This window comes from Ammospiza caudacuta, chromosome 17 (genome assembly GCF_027887145.1).
Source record: "Ammospiza caudacuta isolate bAmmCau1 chromosome 17, bAmmCau1.pri, whole genome shotgun sequence".
Lineage (NCBI taxonomy): Eukaryota > Metazoa > Chordata > Aves > Passeriformes > Passerellidae > Ammospiza > Ammospiza caudacuta.
Genome location: NC_080609.1, coordinates 6,498,568 through 6,514,837, shown reverse-complemented (window position 1 = coordinate 6,514,837; position 16,270 = coordinate 6,498,568). Strand labels below are relative to the sequence as shown.

The 16,270-nt window shown below is 38.5% G+C and overlaps 1 protein-coding gene across 2 annotated transcripts in view; it reads left to right on the top strand.

Annotated features, from left to right (window-relative positions):
- The window catches only part of USP7 (ubiquitin specific peptidase 7), a 70,795-nt gene that overhangs the window by 45,455 nt on the left and 9,070 nt on the right, over positions 1–16,270 (top strand). For both annotated transcript variants that reach the window (XM_058816353.1, XM_058816352.1), the window contains 20 exons: positions 1,356–1,410; positions 1,929–2,009; positions 2,104–2,194; positions 2,935–3,017; positions 3,959–4,068; positions 4,909–5,065; positions 5,941–6,085; positions 7,066–7,196; positions 8,283–8,417; positions 8,623–8,724; positions 9,391–9,496; positions 9,840–9,932; positions 10,732–10,799; positions 11,703–11,803; positions 13,115–13,268; positions 13,616–13,683; positions 14,742–14,850; positions 14,943–15,020; positions 15,355–15,455; positions 16,031–16,130. In XM_058816353.1, the coding sequence (XP_058672336.1) occupies positions 1,356–1,410; positions 1,929–2,009; positions 2,104–2,194; positions 2,935–3,017; positions 3,959–4,068; positions 4,909–5,065; positions 5,941–6,085; positions 7,066–7,196; positions 8,283–8,417; positions 8,623–8,724; positions 9,391–9,496; positions 9,840–9,932; positions 10,732–10,799; positions 11,703–11,803; positions 13,115–13,268; positions 13,616–13,683; positions 14,742–14,850; positions 14,943–15,020; positions 15,355–15,455; positions 16,031–16,130 (2,068 nt within the window). The remainder of the gene's footprint in view (positions 1–1,355; positions 1,411–1,928; positions 2,010–2,103; positions 2,195–2,934; positions 3,018–3,958; positions 4,069–4,908; positions 5,066–5,940; positions 6,086–7,065; positions 7,197–8,282; positions 8,418–8,622; positions 8,725–9,390; positions 9,497–9,839; positions 9,933–10,731; positions 10,800–11,702; positions 11,804–13,114; positions 13,269–13,615; positions 13,684–14,741; positions 14,851–14,942; positions 15,021–15,354; positions 15,456–16,030; positions 16,131–16,270) is intronic.

Below are 16,270 nucleotides of genomic sequence, written 5' to 3'. Positions count from 1 at the left end.
TGTATCCAACAGCAGGGTTTTAAAAATGTGTTCGTGCCTGCTTTTGTTCTTGGAAAAGAATTTTAGACTGTGTTTGGAGATTCAGGTTTCCCTCTTCCATCATCATTGAATCAAAGAGGGGATTTTGGCCTTGTGAGCCCTGGGTGCTCAGGTATTATTAGGGTATTACTTTTTACTGAGTGTTGTGAATTTCTAGGTTTGACTTCTTTGAGTAGAAATGATGCCATGTCTGAAGGAGACCTTCTTTATCCTAATTTTAGTGTATGACCTTTTTCTTTGATTTGTCCTATGAGCTGGCTAGTGTTTGAAGCCTAGAGAGTCAGGGCATTATTTTCTATTCTTGATTATCTGACAGGCCACTTGATTCAGCTTGTTTAATGTGGACCCCACACAGTTGTTGGCACACTTGGGAGATTAGTTTGCTGCCATGTGACAGTGGGGGTGAGTCAGTGAGAAGAGAGTGGGAGGGAGGATAAAGTCAGCACTGCTCCTGATCACCCTGCTGCTGCTTCCAGGGCCAGGGTGGAGCATCACACTGAACCTGGAGCCTACAGTCAGCACAGTTCACTTTATACAGCTGGGAGTGATGACTGCTGCAAAAAAAGTTGTCAGAGACTTAGAACTTAAAAAGCTTTCTTGAGTTGAAATTACATTCTCACATGTGTATTTAATGCTGAACCTAGAAACACTTTGTGCTTCTTGTTTTATTGAAGGCAGGAGTGCTGAACACCCTCACTGCAGTGTGCCATGCTGGCAGTGAGGCATTTAGATCCTGCTGCCCTCACCCCTGCTTTCACACCCTGTTTGCACATGGACAGCTCAGAAAGCTGAATGCCTCCTTGCAGTTACTGCATGCCCAAGATTAACTGTTTAGATGAGCACAAAGGAGCCAGTCTTTCCTATAAATCCATTTGCTTCCTTTCCTGTGCTGAAATAATCCCTGAACACCACTTGACTGCACCTGAAGGGCCCTCAGAAGAGAGGCAGCTGGAAACCTGCTGTGGAAACTGATGGCATTGAATTGCCCCCAAGCCTTTATTTAAGAGTTTTTTGGCATGAACTGAGGCTGGAAAGGCAACAGCCTGGCTGTGGCCTCCTCACTCAGAGCCTTTGCTGTCCTTGCCCCAGTCTCACACAGGAGAAGTGGGGTGAGCTCAGAACAGCTGCCAAAATCTCCCTCAAGTTCCCTGCCCCTTCTTCCTACGCAGCTGGAGAACCTGTGCATCAGCCAGTCCTAAATCTCAGTCTGTACAGCTTGCTGTGTATTACAGTGTTGATCTGCAAAGAAATCAAAAAATGTCTTTTCAGGTGTTTTTTCCTTAATTAGTAATTTTTTATTTATTTGCCTTACAAAGGTGGGAAACTTTAGACAGCTTCATGCAACATGATGTCCAGGAATTATGTCGAGTGGTATGTTTATACTATTTCTTGCTGGTCTGTGATGTATAAATTTCTCTTGATATTCTGTGTGTGTAAATACATATAGTATAGGAACTATCAGAGTAATAGTGGTTCTGATTAATTTAACTCAAGGCAAGAGTTTTTGCCTTGGTTTCTCTTTAAGAATGGGATTGCTTGTGGCCTTTTGTGGGTGAAGAATTTTTAAAGAGTAGTGAAGCTTGAAAGTTGCTGGAACATGTGCTAGTGGTACTTTTATAGCCATGGAGAGAAGTACAGTTTTGAAGATGAAATGCATTGTTACATCTGTGGGGGTTTCCAGACTCTGAGTGGAGTAGCTGGAGTAGCCCTCAGTTTAGGTGAAGGAGGAGGATTTAAAGAACTAGAAAGGAGATGCCAATACAAAGAGACTAACATTTCATTTCTCTCAAAGTGACTTAGCATCTAATCAGTTAAGTAGTCATGTGTGTGTGATGAATAAATTTAAAAACTGCAAGTTTATCTTGTGTGAAAACTGATTTTTCTTTCAGCTGCTTGATAATGTGGAAAATAAAATGAAAGGCACATGTGTAGAAGGCACTATCCCTAAATTGTTCAGAGGGAAGATGGTGGTATGTATTTTATACCTTTCTCAAAAATAATTTATATTAGCTCTCGTTACTTTTATAAAACTGAACTTCGGTGTTGTTTTGGTTTTGTTTGCAGTCTTATATCCAATGCAAGCACGTGGACTATCGGTCTGAACGAATAGAAGATTATTATGACATCCAGCTAAGTATAAAGGGAAAGAAAAACAGTAAGTGATACATTGTGACATGCACCCATCCTGTACTTCAGCATGTTGGACAAATTCAGTGCCTGTTATTTTCAAATGGATTTGTTAGTGCACAGTGGTTGGAAATCTGTGCTTTAGGACAACTTCTAGAAAACATTTTCAATGCAGAGTATGTTTCTGCCTGCATTACATTTCTTTTTTTTCCTTATTCCATTTCCTTTCCCTGCTTCTTTCTCCCTCATTCTCTCACTGGTATCTTTTCATGAAACTCTAAGAACTTCAGGAGTTTTCTGGTGTCATAAGACTGTACCATGGTGATCACAGTGGTATTGTCACAGTAGTTATAATTTACATATAATGATGAATTTGGATAAAATAGATTCTTATTTAGACCTGGCCATAGTAGTAAGACAAAAAAAGACTTAACTACTCATCACGGGGATGAGTCATCTCTTTACTGAGCAACTGGGCATGGGAAAGGATGTGTAAGAGTCCAGCAAACAGAGACATTGGCTTGATGCTTGTGAAGTTGAGAAGGTGTGGCAGACAGCTGTAGCTGTGTGATTTTAAAATCTGCTGGTATTCTTAGATATGCCTCTGCAATATGGTGCATTTCTTGATATTCTTAAACAATATAAAATTATACTTAAAGTAAGGACAGAAGTACTCAAACACAAACTCCTCTGTCCTAATATTTAATTTGATTAATATTGTGCAGGCTAGAGTAAACTTACATTTTTTCCCAATCTTTTTTCTTTCAGTTTTTGAATCCTTCATTGACTACGTTGCAGTGGAGCAGTTGGATGGTGATAACAAGTATGATGCAGGAGAACATGGCTTGCAGGTATTGTTTTTTTAAACCTGGTTTTAAATCTTATTTCTTTATCTTTGATAAAATAACAATCTTGCAAAACCCATTCTAGATTTTATCAACTGATTTTGGTGATGTTTCGTCTTAGACAAGCTTTTTTAATAGCTCCTCTTATTTGGTGTTAGGTTTCTTAAAATGGAGCTCAGATTTTATAGCAGTTTAATTTGTAGTGATTTTTATAGGTCCAAGTCTTCCAGTTGCTAGAATGGTTTGCTTTTCCACCAATCTCAAGACTGAGAAGTTGTTCCTCTATGAGTAGTCTGTTTTTCCATGTGTCAAGTAAAAAAGCAGCATAGCTCTAAAAGTAACTTTGGAGAGCTCATGTTTGTATTCTCAGCAAGAACACCAAGTGAACCCATGGAAATGAAACATTTATGTGTGTGCACATGTTTCTGAGCTCTTCAGTTGCACTTTGCTGCACCACTGGAGTAAGCTGAAGTCCTTTGTAAATAATGTTTTACTGAAGCTTATTTCTGCAGCTTTGACATACCAGGTTTTGTCAGTAATGTTCTATATATTCTTTAGCTGTTCTTAGGAAGGTATAGCACAGTAGCTAAATCCTTGTTGGCAGGATGCAATGAAATTCTTATTTAATCAAAAATGAGCTTTTGCCTCCATATTCTCCCGATTTTATTTATGCAGGTAACTTGCTCTTAATACACTGAGGTGTCCACATATCCTTGTATGAGTGGCCTAAATTTAATTTAATTTGAGCTTTTGTGTTACTGGTGTAGCTCATGAGAGGTTGGTGCAGCATTAGGATACTCAAATTGCACCCAAATTTTGAATCATTCTGGGGCACATTGTGTTGTCAAGTCTGTAAAAGTCCATATGAAGAGTGTCTGCAACAAACAATATTTTGAGTTGCTAAAAACCCTGCAATTTCAACCCTCTGTTTCCTTTAAAATGTCTAGGAGGCAGAGAAAGGTGTGAAGTTCCTAACACTGCCACCAGTATTACACCTACAGCTCATGAGGTTTATGTATGATCCTCAGACTGACCAAAACATCAAGATAAATGATAGGTAAGTGGGTTGGTTGGTTTAGTGTGTGGGTTGAGTTTTGTTTTGAGAATTTAGATCTGTGAATGTATTATAGCAAAAAATAGCTTCCCAAAATCCTGGTTTTGCCTAAGTTCTGAGGCAGGCATGTGGAGGTCCCCTAAAGGTGCACAGGTTGAACTTTGAAGTTCAGAATGACAAATTGAATGTTTAGTAATCCACAGTGATTGTTTTGACCATGAACAGGTGCCTGCATCTTTTAATGGCTTGTGTAGCTCCTTTGTGCAGTGTGTGGCTAGGCTGCCACCAGAGTGAGCAGGATGAGTAAGGAGTTACCTGCTTGCCCTCCATCTGTTTCCATGGATGGAGGGAGAGCCATTTGCCCACTCACTGTAAGCAGAGGCTGATAATTTCTCGAGGAGATACAGGGTTGGTTGTAAACTAAATGTTTATTGCAATTATCTCATTCTCACCAAGGTGAGATATTTCTGAGTAATGCTTCAGTCCATTGGTACCTCTGCTAGGGAAGCTGCATTTGTCTGCTAGAAAATAACAGATTTTAAAGCTTTTGCCTTGATGCAGTGAATCCAAAGCAGCTCTAATTCAGTTGAAGTGCTCTTGCCCTTGTTACTTGAGGGCATGCTTTCCTGAGCTGCTTGAAAAGTTTATTTTTATTCCATTTTTAAACAGTATAAATTCTGCCACTGTATGCAACATGTCCTGGTTAGAAGTGGCATTGTAACAGTAACATGTTCAGTTTTTATTCTTTGCTTTAAGAGTACACATAGTGTTCCATAATAGTGCCTAAAAATGTGTGTCTATCTTAACTAAAAATACAATTGTCTCCATTCTTTTTGAAACTAGGTTTGAATTTCCTGAACAGTTGCCACTAGATGAATTTTTGCAAAAAACAGATCCTAAAGATCCTGCAAATTACATTCTCCATGCAGTTCTAGTACACAGTGGAGACAACCATGGTGGACATTATGTTGTTTACTTAAATCCAAAGGGCGATGGCAAAGTGAGTATTGAAAAGCATCTAAAAGGATTTGTGTGTTGTAAATGCATGCTTGCAGTTTTTATAATGGGCAAATTTTCAGAATTTTCTTTCCCTAAAAGAAGAGTTCATACACACTTAGCTTTTGACAAAAGACTTTTTAGCTGAGGGAATCCCTTCTCTTGTGTGTGTATGTGTTGAAGTTCTGCAATCAGATTTTATCCAGCATTTTTTTGAGGCTAACTTTGCTAAAGCAAATATGAGTATTTCCAGTGTTTCTGTGACTCAGAAGTTCAGCATGTTTGTGTATGTCCCACTGTTCCAGGTTTAGGTGACTTGATTGGATCAGACATTTATAGGTCAGGTGCCTCTTCCCTTGAGGTGACTGGTTTTGTGTGTACATGATTGTTCACAGTAAGAGTAGAAGTCAGATTTTACTGTGAATTTATTACTATTTGTAATTGATTCTTAATTGGCTTTATTGTTTCAATTTGAAATTTGATGCATATTGCTCTTAATGTACAAAGAATTACTGGTTGTCTTATGCATCTCTGCTTTTTATTTCATTTTACAACAGATAAAGTAGATTTTATGTTTCCTTCAGAAATATTAGATATTTGAAGTCTTAAGAAAAGCTTCTTGGAATAATTATTGTGCTTTTGGTGCTGACTGTAAAATGTTCAGTAAAGGTTTAGTATTTATGGACTTCCTTATGCTGAGCACAAGTAGCAGGTAGCACAAATTATACTGAACTAGATTTCCTTTTAAAAGTCACACTGCTCAAAGGTAATTTTAGTTACTTCAAAGAGCTGAAAGACATGCCAGAAATAGGATTAATTTATCATTCAGGAGCATGTTTTTACATGTAAAATCACCTTTCTGTCAAACTGCCTCCCTAGTGGTGTAAATTCGATGACGACGTTGTGTCGAGGTGCACGAAGGAGGAGGCGATCGAGCACAACTACGGCGGCCACGACGACGACCTGTCCGTGCGGCACTGCACCAACGCCTACATGCTGGTCTACATCAGGGAGTCCAAGCTCAGTACGTGTCCTCCCTGTGCTCAAAGGGCACTGACAGGCAGGGCTGATTTACCTCTGAATTGATGGCTGTGTTCCTGCACAACAGGGCTGCCTTATTTACAGTGGGAATGTAGCGATCCCGTGGGATCGACCTGCCGCTCTCTCGCTTCTGGAGAGTGTGTGCTGCTGTGGGTCACCTTTAGCTCAGGAAAGCACCTGCAAAGTGCTTCAACCTTGGTGCTTTATAGGATGGAAGACTTAGTGAACTGACTTGGGTAATGGAACGTTGCCACATTTCACAGAGGAAAGCAAGGCACAATGATTTCTGAGATTCCCATTCTCTGAACCTCAGAGAAAGGAAAAACACAATTCTTATCACTTGCTGTGCCTGTGTTGTGCCAAAGTAGAATGCAATATGGAGATTGTCTATCCAAAGTGAGGATGTTTTGTTTCCTTGGCCTGTCAGGGCCAAATGTGTGTGTGTGTCACAACTGTCAGGTGACAGTCACGAGATTCAGTGCAGCGTGAGCAGTTGTGTGCAGTGTGAGTGCTTTGCAGTTTCAGTTTAGACAAAATGTATATAATATAGTATAATAAAGTAATTAATTAGCCTTCTGATGGTGGAGTCAGATGCATCATTCTCTCCCCTTCATCGGAGTTGGCTTTGATTTACTGATTTTTTGATTAATGGAATTAAATCAAATTGATTTTAAACGTGTAGATACATATATGCTTTAAAAAGGGAGTGGTGGCAAATATTTTTTTAATTCTGAACTGAATATTTCATTCAAAAGTCTGTGATACATATTTCATGGAAGTATTGCACTTTGGTTTGTCGTAGAAGTGCTTCTTTTGCCAAAGCATGATGATATCAAACCTTGTTTTTAAGTGAAAGATGAAGAAAGTTGGTTTTGACTTCAAATCAGAGGGAAGTCAAGCATGTATGAAGAAGAAACTGTTTGATGTAAATCTTGAAATAACATCATAAAATCTGCTTTATAGGTGAAGTTTTGCAGCCTGTAACCGACCATGATATTCCTCAACAACTTGTAGAAAGGCTACAAGAAGAGAAGAGGATAGAAGCTCAGAAGAGGAAGGAGAGGCAGGAAGCTCACCTCTATATGCAAGTGCAGGTCAGCTTTTGAAACAGATTAAGTTACAGTTGCTTTACCATGAAAACTTAGGCTATTGAGCCACCCTGGAGGCAAACCTTGATTTTCTTTTTTTTCCTTTTTTTTTAAATTTTTCTTCTGAAGTAGTGTTTGAAGAGAAATTGTAATTTTACTACTTTTAGGTATATTTACATATGCAACGAATTGTAATAAAACACACAGTACAGTATGTTATAAACATTTCTGTTTTCTTTAGAATTTATTGTGCTTGTGAGTAAAAATAGTAGGTTCAGGTGAAAGGGAAAAGGACCAAGTTATTTCAAATGGCTGCCCTGCCCACTGCACTTTTATCTCCTTCAGGAATTATTTTCTAAAATTAGAATGTATCTAGCCATAGGCTGCAGGTCTGGACTATTGCCAAACGGAGCTCATCAAGTAGAAGCAGGAGGAGAGAGTGCTTATATTTGCAATTATCTTTTTGGAAAAGCCAGATGGACAAGATTGTTATGAATTGCCTTAAGGAACCCTGTTTATGGCTCTTTCCAGAGCCCATCTGGCACAGGGAAATAGAACCCATTTTCCATGTGCCTCCATGTTTCCTTGCCTGTTCTCTCTGGTGTTGATAAGCAGAGATTCTGGTGAAGTCCAGCTTGTTCTGCCCTGCATTTGCACTGAGTTTGCAGTGGGACACTGGCAGCATTGCACTGTTTGTGCTTCTGTTACCAGAGAGTGCAGGGGAGCTGTGGGAAATGCAGGGAGAGGGTTCAGTGGCCTCCTTGCATTCACTCACAGAATTATGTAGCCTTTTTATTTTCTCCAAGTGCCAAGATTGTTAGAGCACGTTCCAAGACTTGGGATCTAAGCACAACTGGTTTTTAATTGCTCAGGATTTGTAAGAATTAATATATTTTAATTACTTGCACTGATGAGATTATCAATCACGATTGTTTAATTTCATTGTAATCTGTGTACTTGGAAATTTGCTCCCTGAGAACATGAATTGTGTTAGCACTGTGCCAGAGGGCCAGTGAGGTTGCATAGTAAAGCATCCTGAGAAGGTATTACCTGGGCTAATCTGAAAAGTAACCTTTAAATGTCATTTTTCAGATAGTGGCAGAGGATCAGTTCTGTGGTCACCAAGGCAATGATATGTATGATGAAGAAAAAGTGAAATACACTGTTTTCAAAGTATTAAAAAACTCCACACTTACAGAATTTGTTCAAAACCTCTCTCAAACAATGGTGAGTTTTCTGCAGCTGAATACCTGCATGTACTTATTTTGTTACATTGTGGTTGTGTTCAAGTTCTTACCTTCTCCACATATTGACAGCAGTCATAATTTAGAGCTCTTTAACACACAAGATCTATTTGAGTTTCGTGAAAACATCTTAGCCTATTCTTCTCTTGTTTTCATTTAGTTTCATATCACAATTTTTTATTTTTTAGGGATTTCCCCAGGATCAAATCAGATTATGGCCAATGCAAGCTAGAAGTAATGGAACAAAAAGACCTGCAATGTTAGATAATGAAGCAGATGGCAATAAAACGGTAAGCAGTCACTGAGAGATTATATTACTTCTAACATCTCCTGTGATTCTTGGTTCTCTTGAAGAATACCTAAATTTGAGACATAAGATTTTTCAGGCTTTTGGTTTGAAATTAATTTCATTGTATCTGGTGAAGTTTGATACTTGGAGAAGACTTGGTGTTTAGTGGATTAATTTGGATAGGAAGCAGGAATGTGGTTGGTGCATGATTTTTCTGCTGTGGAAAAAAAGGTGTAACCATGATTTCTTATGTTAGATTAAAACAGAAATGTCCCTTTGACAAAAGGGGCAAACCCTCTGGATTTAAGGAATTCTATTGCTTAAAATGTAAAATGTGTCTAAATACCACAGAATGGTTTCACCTTCCTTTTGTTTTAAAATTAAGTCATGTCCTTGCCATTATAAACATAGCTGTAGGTAAACTTGTGAAAGATAAAGTGGGTTCATTTTAAGTAAAACCTACTGTTACTGCTTCATCAAAGTTTTTGGTGGTTCTATATTCATATTTGTTTGTCTTAATAAATTTCATGAACTTCCTTTAACACAACTTAAAAAAACACCTCTCCCATTTGTCCAATGTCATAAAGTTCTTGTATCTGATTAAAATGCTGATACCAGGTTGTATTAGGTTCTTCAGAGACTTTTTTTCTTCTCTCTTTTTACATAGATGATTGAGCTCAGTGACAATGAGAATCCATGGACAATATTTTTGGAAACAGTAGATCCAGAGATGGCTGCTACTGGAGCAACATTACCCAAATTTGATAAAGATCGTAAGCATGCGGGCTAAACATTTCTAAAATACAAAATGCTTTCATTTTGGGTGTATCTCCAAAAACACTGTGCACTCCTTTTTTTCAACAGTGTCATTGATGTATCCATCAAACCATTACAGTGCTGAAATTAGTTTTCTCATGCAGTTTTTCCTTCATTTCTCTTGAAGTGGAAGGCATGCTTTGCATGTTTTTAGACTCACTGAATAAATTTCTCTCTATATTTTAAGGGCACTGAATTAATAGACACATATTTGTTACTGTGTAAATAAAAACATCTAGGTGATCTCCTTCCCCCTCCCCAAGCCTTACTTAAAGTTAAATCTTGTTTTTTACTTTGTAGATGATGTAATGTTGTTTTTGAAGATGTATGATCCGAAAACTCGGAGTTTGAATTATTGTGGACATATCTACACCCCTATATCCTGTAAAATACGTGAGTTCTGAATTTCAATTTCATTGTGATCATTGAAGTTTTTCAAGTAGATTGACAGATACTTTTCCTTTAATAATAATAATAATAATAATTCCATCACTGAAACCAAAGGTACACCACAGAAGCAAATCCTTATTTCACCCAGCACTGGAGAGTTTTCTTCCCCATGTGGGGTCAGTGACATTTTCTGCAGGTCTGAGCCTGAAAACCCCACAGGTGGACAGTTCATTGTTGCTGCACTCACCAGGTGTTGCAGCTGTTTCAGACCTGTTGCAAAGCTTTGGGATGTGATATTTCCCTCCCAATAGCTTTTCATGTAACTCTTCTTTAACCTTTCACTATGGCAGCCTGAGCAGCTGCTCAGCCCGAATTACATGTGAACCTTGATTTTCATATAGGTCCATTTAAGGAGTTCAGCAAATACCTGCTGACTAAAAATATTTTAGTTTTTTGTTTTGAATGTCTCATTTGTTAACTTATACATATTTTTTAATTTTGTATTTTAGCTGTCTTTTTCTTTTTAAAGATATTAAACCTTTTTTCTGAGGAAGGAGCAGTGCTATTTAATCTCTTGGATTTTCAATGAACTTGCACATATTTTTGTGGCTCAGATGAAGTGGAAAGGAACCATAAATGTGTGTCTGGTTGAATGTCAGCAAGGGAAACTTAAGGAAGGTTCTTTCTTAGGCATTGTAGAACCATCTACCCAGGGTAAAGAAAGGGATTTTCTCCTTTCTGTGGTTGGTCTAACTAGCAATTAGTGCAACACATTTCACATTCCTTCTTTTTTCTCCAACAGGTGACTTGCTTCCAGTTATGTGTGAGAGAGCAGGATTTCCACAAGAAACTAACCTTATCCTCTATGAGGTTTGGATTGATAAACTTTTTGTAACTTTTTTGTCTTTTGCATGCTATAAAGAAAAAAAAAAATTAAAAGTTGCTCATAACAATAGTAATTTATAAATTATCAGCACTGTAGTCTGTAACTTCGAAGTCTACAGTGCTGCAAAAGAGTAGCAGCAGAGAGTTAAATTCAAAACAGATTTTATATTAAACAGAAAAAAGTGTAAAGCTTTAAACCCAAAAAAGAATCTCCATGAGGGTCCTATATGAGCAGCTTTGTTGTGCTAAACCTGTGTTGCTGAGTTAGAGGAGCTGATGCTGCTTTAATTGTTGGCCATTGTGTTTTCAGTTCCCACCTTAGTGAAGTTGAGAAAATGTTGCTTCTCCTTCCTTCCCCAAGCCAAAATCAGGAAACAAAATCTGCTAGGCTGTTTCTGCCCAAATACACAAGCAGTGACTCTTCAAAACTGCTACATTTATTGAGCGCTGATGATGCAGATCTTGCCAAGGCCAAGTTCTTGCTAGAGTAAGAACAAGGAATTTGGTTTTTGCTGCAATTTCTGGTAGCAGTCCTGCTGCTCTCTCTGGTGGAGCCAGGGCAGCACACACAGTGCTGTCCTAAAAAGCAAAGCTGTACTCCTTGCTCTGGGCAGGCCAAGGTTACAGTGCCATTCCAGTTTGTTTACACAGGTGCTTTTATCCCTGGGTCAGCCCAGAGGTCAGCCTGCAAGCATAAATATGTAATATGCATATAGATATTTAATAATACATGCATTGGATTTGAATAGATACATATCTATCTATTTGTTTCAGTTGAAAGAATGTACAGGTTACCTTAGCTGATGATTTCTTCACTATTGTGACTTATTTGTGACCTTTATTTATGTATTTTATTTTGTGATCAATAATTTTTGGTTTTTGTTGTAGGAAGTTAAACCCAATTTAACAGAAAGGATTCAAGACTATGATGTATCTCTTGATAAAGCTCTCGATGAACTCATGGATGGTGACATCATAGTGTTTCAGAAGTAGGTATTTTAAGGGGCCACCTTATTGCAATCTTATCACCTGGTTTTTGGAAGCTGAACTTCCTTTAAGCTCTTTCATCAAGAGCTAAGTATTACATTCCAATAGTAGATGTGTTCTCTGCAGTTCTCATTTGTTTATTCAAAGGGGAAATGAGCAAATATCAGTGCTATTTGAGTATCATGTGCCACATTACTTAAGGAAAAGGTGTCCTCCTAGTTTAGAAAACCAATAACCTAAAGTAGCTCATAATATTACCAGAGTGTGTTCAGCAGTACATCTGATTTGTGCAGCTTTGTACTGGAGCCACTGTAACACAGACACAAAAGAGCCCTCCAGCATTTCAGATACTATGGCCACTGGACAAGGCTCTTGGAGCTCTTTCAGCCCAGAACTACACTGAACTGCTTCCCCTTTTTGCCTCTCCCTTGTGCTCACAGTCAGGTCCTTACTGGTCTGCAGTGATGAGATGCTCCCAGTTTGCCTGAGCATGTGCCACTCGTAGGTGTACTGGTGCTTCAGCCGGAGATTTCTCCAAGGCAAAAGGGGAGCTCCTGCATCTTGTGTCCAATGAAGGGATCTTTCATAAGCTTGGCAGGGCTATAAATCAGCATTTCTATGCTCTCACTCCTGATGGTCACACCCAACTGTGTTGCTCTGTTTCTCTCCATGGGCTGACAGTGGGTGGAAGCCAGCTAGTCTATCTTCAGCACTCTTACCCCAGATTATGTGAGATGAATGTATTTCTCATGTCATGCCTTGGAACTCGCAGTCCCAGTTGACCCAGTTGGTGTTATGCACCCTTGGCTGGCTGCTGACTCCTGGGTAAGTGCACAGCTTGTACCCTGGTGCTATTTCTCTGCAGAGAAGTTGGGGTACCAGTCAGGAGTGACCCAAACCGGCCCCTGTGCCCACTGCTCTGCCTCTCTGTGCCAGGGAATGCCGTCCGTCTGTCCTCTGTGCAAAGTGACCGATACAGGGGCTCAGGGAAAGCTGTGCAGCATTAGTACAGACACACAGAGATGTGGCAGGGTGGGAGGGAGGGCCAGCTCCTGCTGCAGTGCTGCTGTGAACCCCCAGGAGCCCAGCAGAGCAGGCAGGGGCTGCAGCACACAGCCAGGGCAGGCTCTGGGTCACTGCTGACTGCACCAGTCCTACTGTGTGCCACTGGTGGCTCTTGCAGGTTTCCAAACTTCATCTCTGTATCTCTCCACTGCTGCTGACTCACTGTAGAACATGTTCTTAAAGCCCCAACTGCCTGTGTGTGTAACAATGTGATGTGTAATGGTATCACCATTTGTTTGCTCTTGTAGGGATGACCCAGAAAACGATAACAGCGAGCTCCCCACAGCTAAGGAATACTTCAGAGACCTCTATCACCGTGTGGATGTCATTTTCTGTGACAAAACCATCCCCAATGACCCAGGCTTTGTTGTTACTTTATCCAATAGGATGAATTACTTTCAGGCATGTCTCCTGTTTCTCTTTTGTTTCTTTGTTTGGAAAGTAACTTTTGCACTAACTCATTATACATACTTTTAGAAAAGTTCTTAAACTGTCTGTGTACATTTTTGCATTGTGTAGGTTTCATTTTAAATGAAAAATTTTAAGGAAGCCACTAAGGCTTGTGGGAAAAAAATACTATAAACCCCTCAGTTTTATTAATAATGAGTTATTTGATAATTGGATTCTTTCTTTGTAGACCATTCTGCTCTGTCAGGGAAATTATAGTCTCATGAAATAATGACTGTATGATGTAGAGCAATGTCATAACTGTGTGAAACAGTTCAGAGCTTACCAAAATTTATTTTCAGGTTGCAAAGACAGTCGCTCAGAGACTTAACACGGATCCAATGCTATTACAATTTTTCAAATCCCAAGGGTAAGTAAGATAAATTCCTTAGTATTCTGTGTCTAAGCTGCTCCTCAAAACTTAGCCTTTTTCGGGTCATTAACTAATTCTGTACCAGTAAGATGTTACCTTTCTGGCAAGCACAGCAGGTTGCTGTGACAGTTGAAGTATTGCAATGTCTCTCTCTAGAGCCTCAAAGAATTGCATGTTTTAGAAGAGTTCTAGTAAATGTCATTTTAAAAATCATTAATTACTTCAAAGCCTGATGCTGTGGAATAAATTGCTAAGCTAATTCAAGTGCTGTTTCAGTGAATGAGGATTTCTAGAGTGGAGGAGAGCAGAAACAAATGCACATAAAAGCAGTATTTTTGCTGATTTTACAAGTTTAAATGAAGGAGTTACTTCACTGAATTCTCCCCTCCTCCCTCAAAGTCTGCAAATGAGGTTTTATGAAGATGACAACAATCTAAGAAGTTCTCAGGTGCTCAAAGGGATATTTGTGGTTAAAGTGGTGGTTTTACATATGTTTGTGTAAAACTAGACTTGAATCTGTATAAAACTAGAGCAGAAAGTGGAGTATTATAGCTCTGTGTATGTGCTTCAGGAATAATGCACATACACTTAGAGCTTTCTGTATTCATGCAAGTGTAAATGCTCTTTAGTTACCTGAGGCTATCTCCCTTCATCATCAGTGAGAATTTGAGTAGCTCTTTGTAGTTTGCAGGGCTGTGGTCACTGTGGAATTTGCTGTGTCATATGGCTCCACAAATTAACCTTTCACAATCTAGAGCATGTGCTGCTCTGCCAGTAATTTCAGAGGAATGTAGGTCTGCAGCCTGCAGCACTGACATCAGTGAGCTTGTAAACATCCAGGAGAGTTAACACACACCCTGAATGGTTTTCTGTTCCCACAGCCTAGCTGTGTTTAAAAATCACTAAAGTTCTGTATGTTGTGCTGCTTAGGCTGTGTTAGCAATTATGTGAAATTGGAAGACAGTAATAAAAATGTTCTTGGTGCTTCAATTTGCTGAGCAGTAATGGATTTTGAAGAGATGGATTTTAAGAACATGTTTTCTTTCTTTCTGTAGTTATAGGGATGGCCCTGGTAATCCTCTTAGACATAATTATGAAGGTACTTTAAGAGATCTTCTGCAGTTCTTCAAGCCTAGGCAACCGAAAAAACTCTACTATCAACAGGTAAGAGTCTTCTCTTTTTGTTGAGGTGAGTTGTAAAAATAATTCTGGCCTATTCAAAGTGTGCCTAAAGTGTTTTTCTTTTATTTCTTTAGCTCAAAATGAAGATAACTGATTTTGAAAACAGAAGAAGTTTTAAGTGCATATGGCTAAATAGCCAGTTTAGGGAAGAGGTGAGTGAAACCATTACACACTTGCTGTCATTTCTGTGTCAGAGCTAGAATGGCTGTGGTTATGGGTCTACCTCTGAGGAGTACAGAATTAGAACAAAGTTGTACATGACGTAAAAAAACCTAACAAACCAACAGCAAAAAAAACCCCAAAGAGCACAAAAAATGTAAAAAAAAATCAGATCTCTTAACAAAAATGTTGAAGATGACATAGGTGTTGACTTCAGTTATCTTTTCAAGATGAGTGGTTAGGGAGAACAGTCTGCTGTGTTCTGTGCTTTAATGTGGTTGTTTACTTTCTCAGATTTTTTAATGATTTTTGTGTTTCAAATTCCAGGAAATAACAGTATATCCAGATAAGCATGGGTGTGTGCGGGACCTGTTAGAAGAATGTAAAAAAGTTGTAGAACTCTCTGAAAAAGGTTCAGGGAAATTAAGGTAAAGGTGGAAGACTCATTTCTTCTATGTCACCATGTAAACGTTATGCAGCAAAGTACTGTAGAATTTAAAATACTATAGATACCATTATTAACAGATTAAATGTAATATTGTGTTAAAATCTTCCAGATTGCCGCTGTTAAGAGTTCTTCTTAGCTATAAAAATAATTTTTACACAGTTTTTTGTTTTGTGTTTTACATCCTTGAGTTTCATCAATTGCATTTGTTAGTCATGACTTAATTGTTTCAAATCCAAGCATTTCATGCTATTCACTTCTCAGGAGTTACAGGAGTTAAAAGTGAGGCCATTTAAAGAGGATATATAAAATAATCTCCACTAGAAACCTATATTTTGTAATGGCACATCCTGGCTTTTTGCCATGAGCCAGAAATAATTTAACCTCTTATGGCTTTAATGCTTAATTTTTACTAAAGATTGAATTTAGAATTTTATAAATACAATAGCAGCATCAGTGTACATTCTACACCAATCTCTTTAAAATTTTGAGAAAGAAATGTTGCATTGAATTTTTTAAATTCACTTATTAAAAATGTTTTTTCTGTTTATCTTTAAGGCTGCTAGAAATTGTAAGTTACAAAATAATTGGTGTCCATCAGGAGGATGAGCTGTTGGAGTGTTTGTCGCCTGCAACAAGTCGAACGTTTCGAATAGAGGTAAGTTGTGCTTGTCTTAGAGAACTCTAAAACCTGATTTGAAGAGAGAAAACTCTTTCAACTGGTAATTTTCTGGGTGCTGACCTTCAAATACTGGGATTTTGTATTAAGATTACATGATAATATTATATGTATTTTTT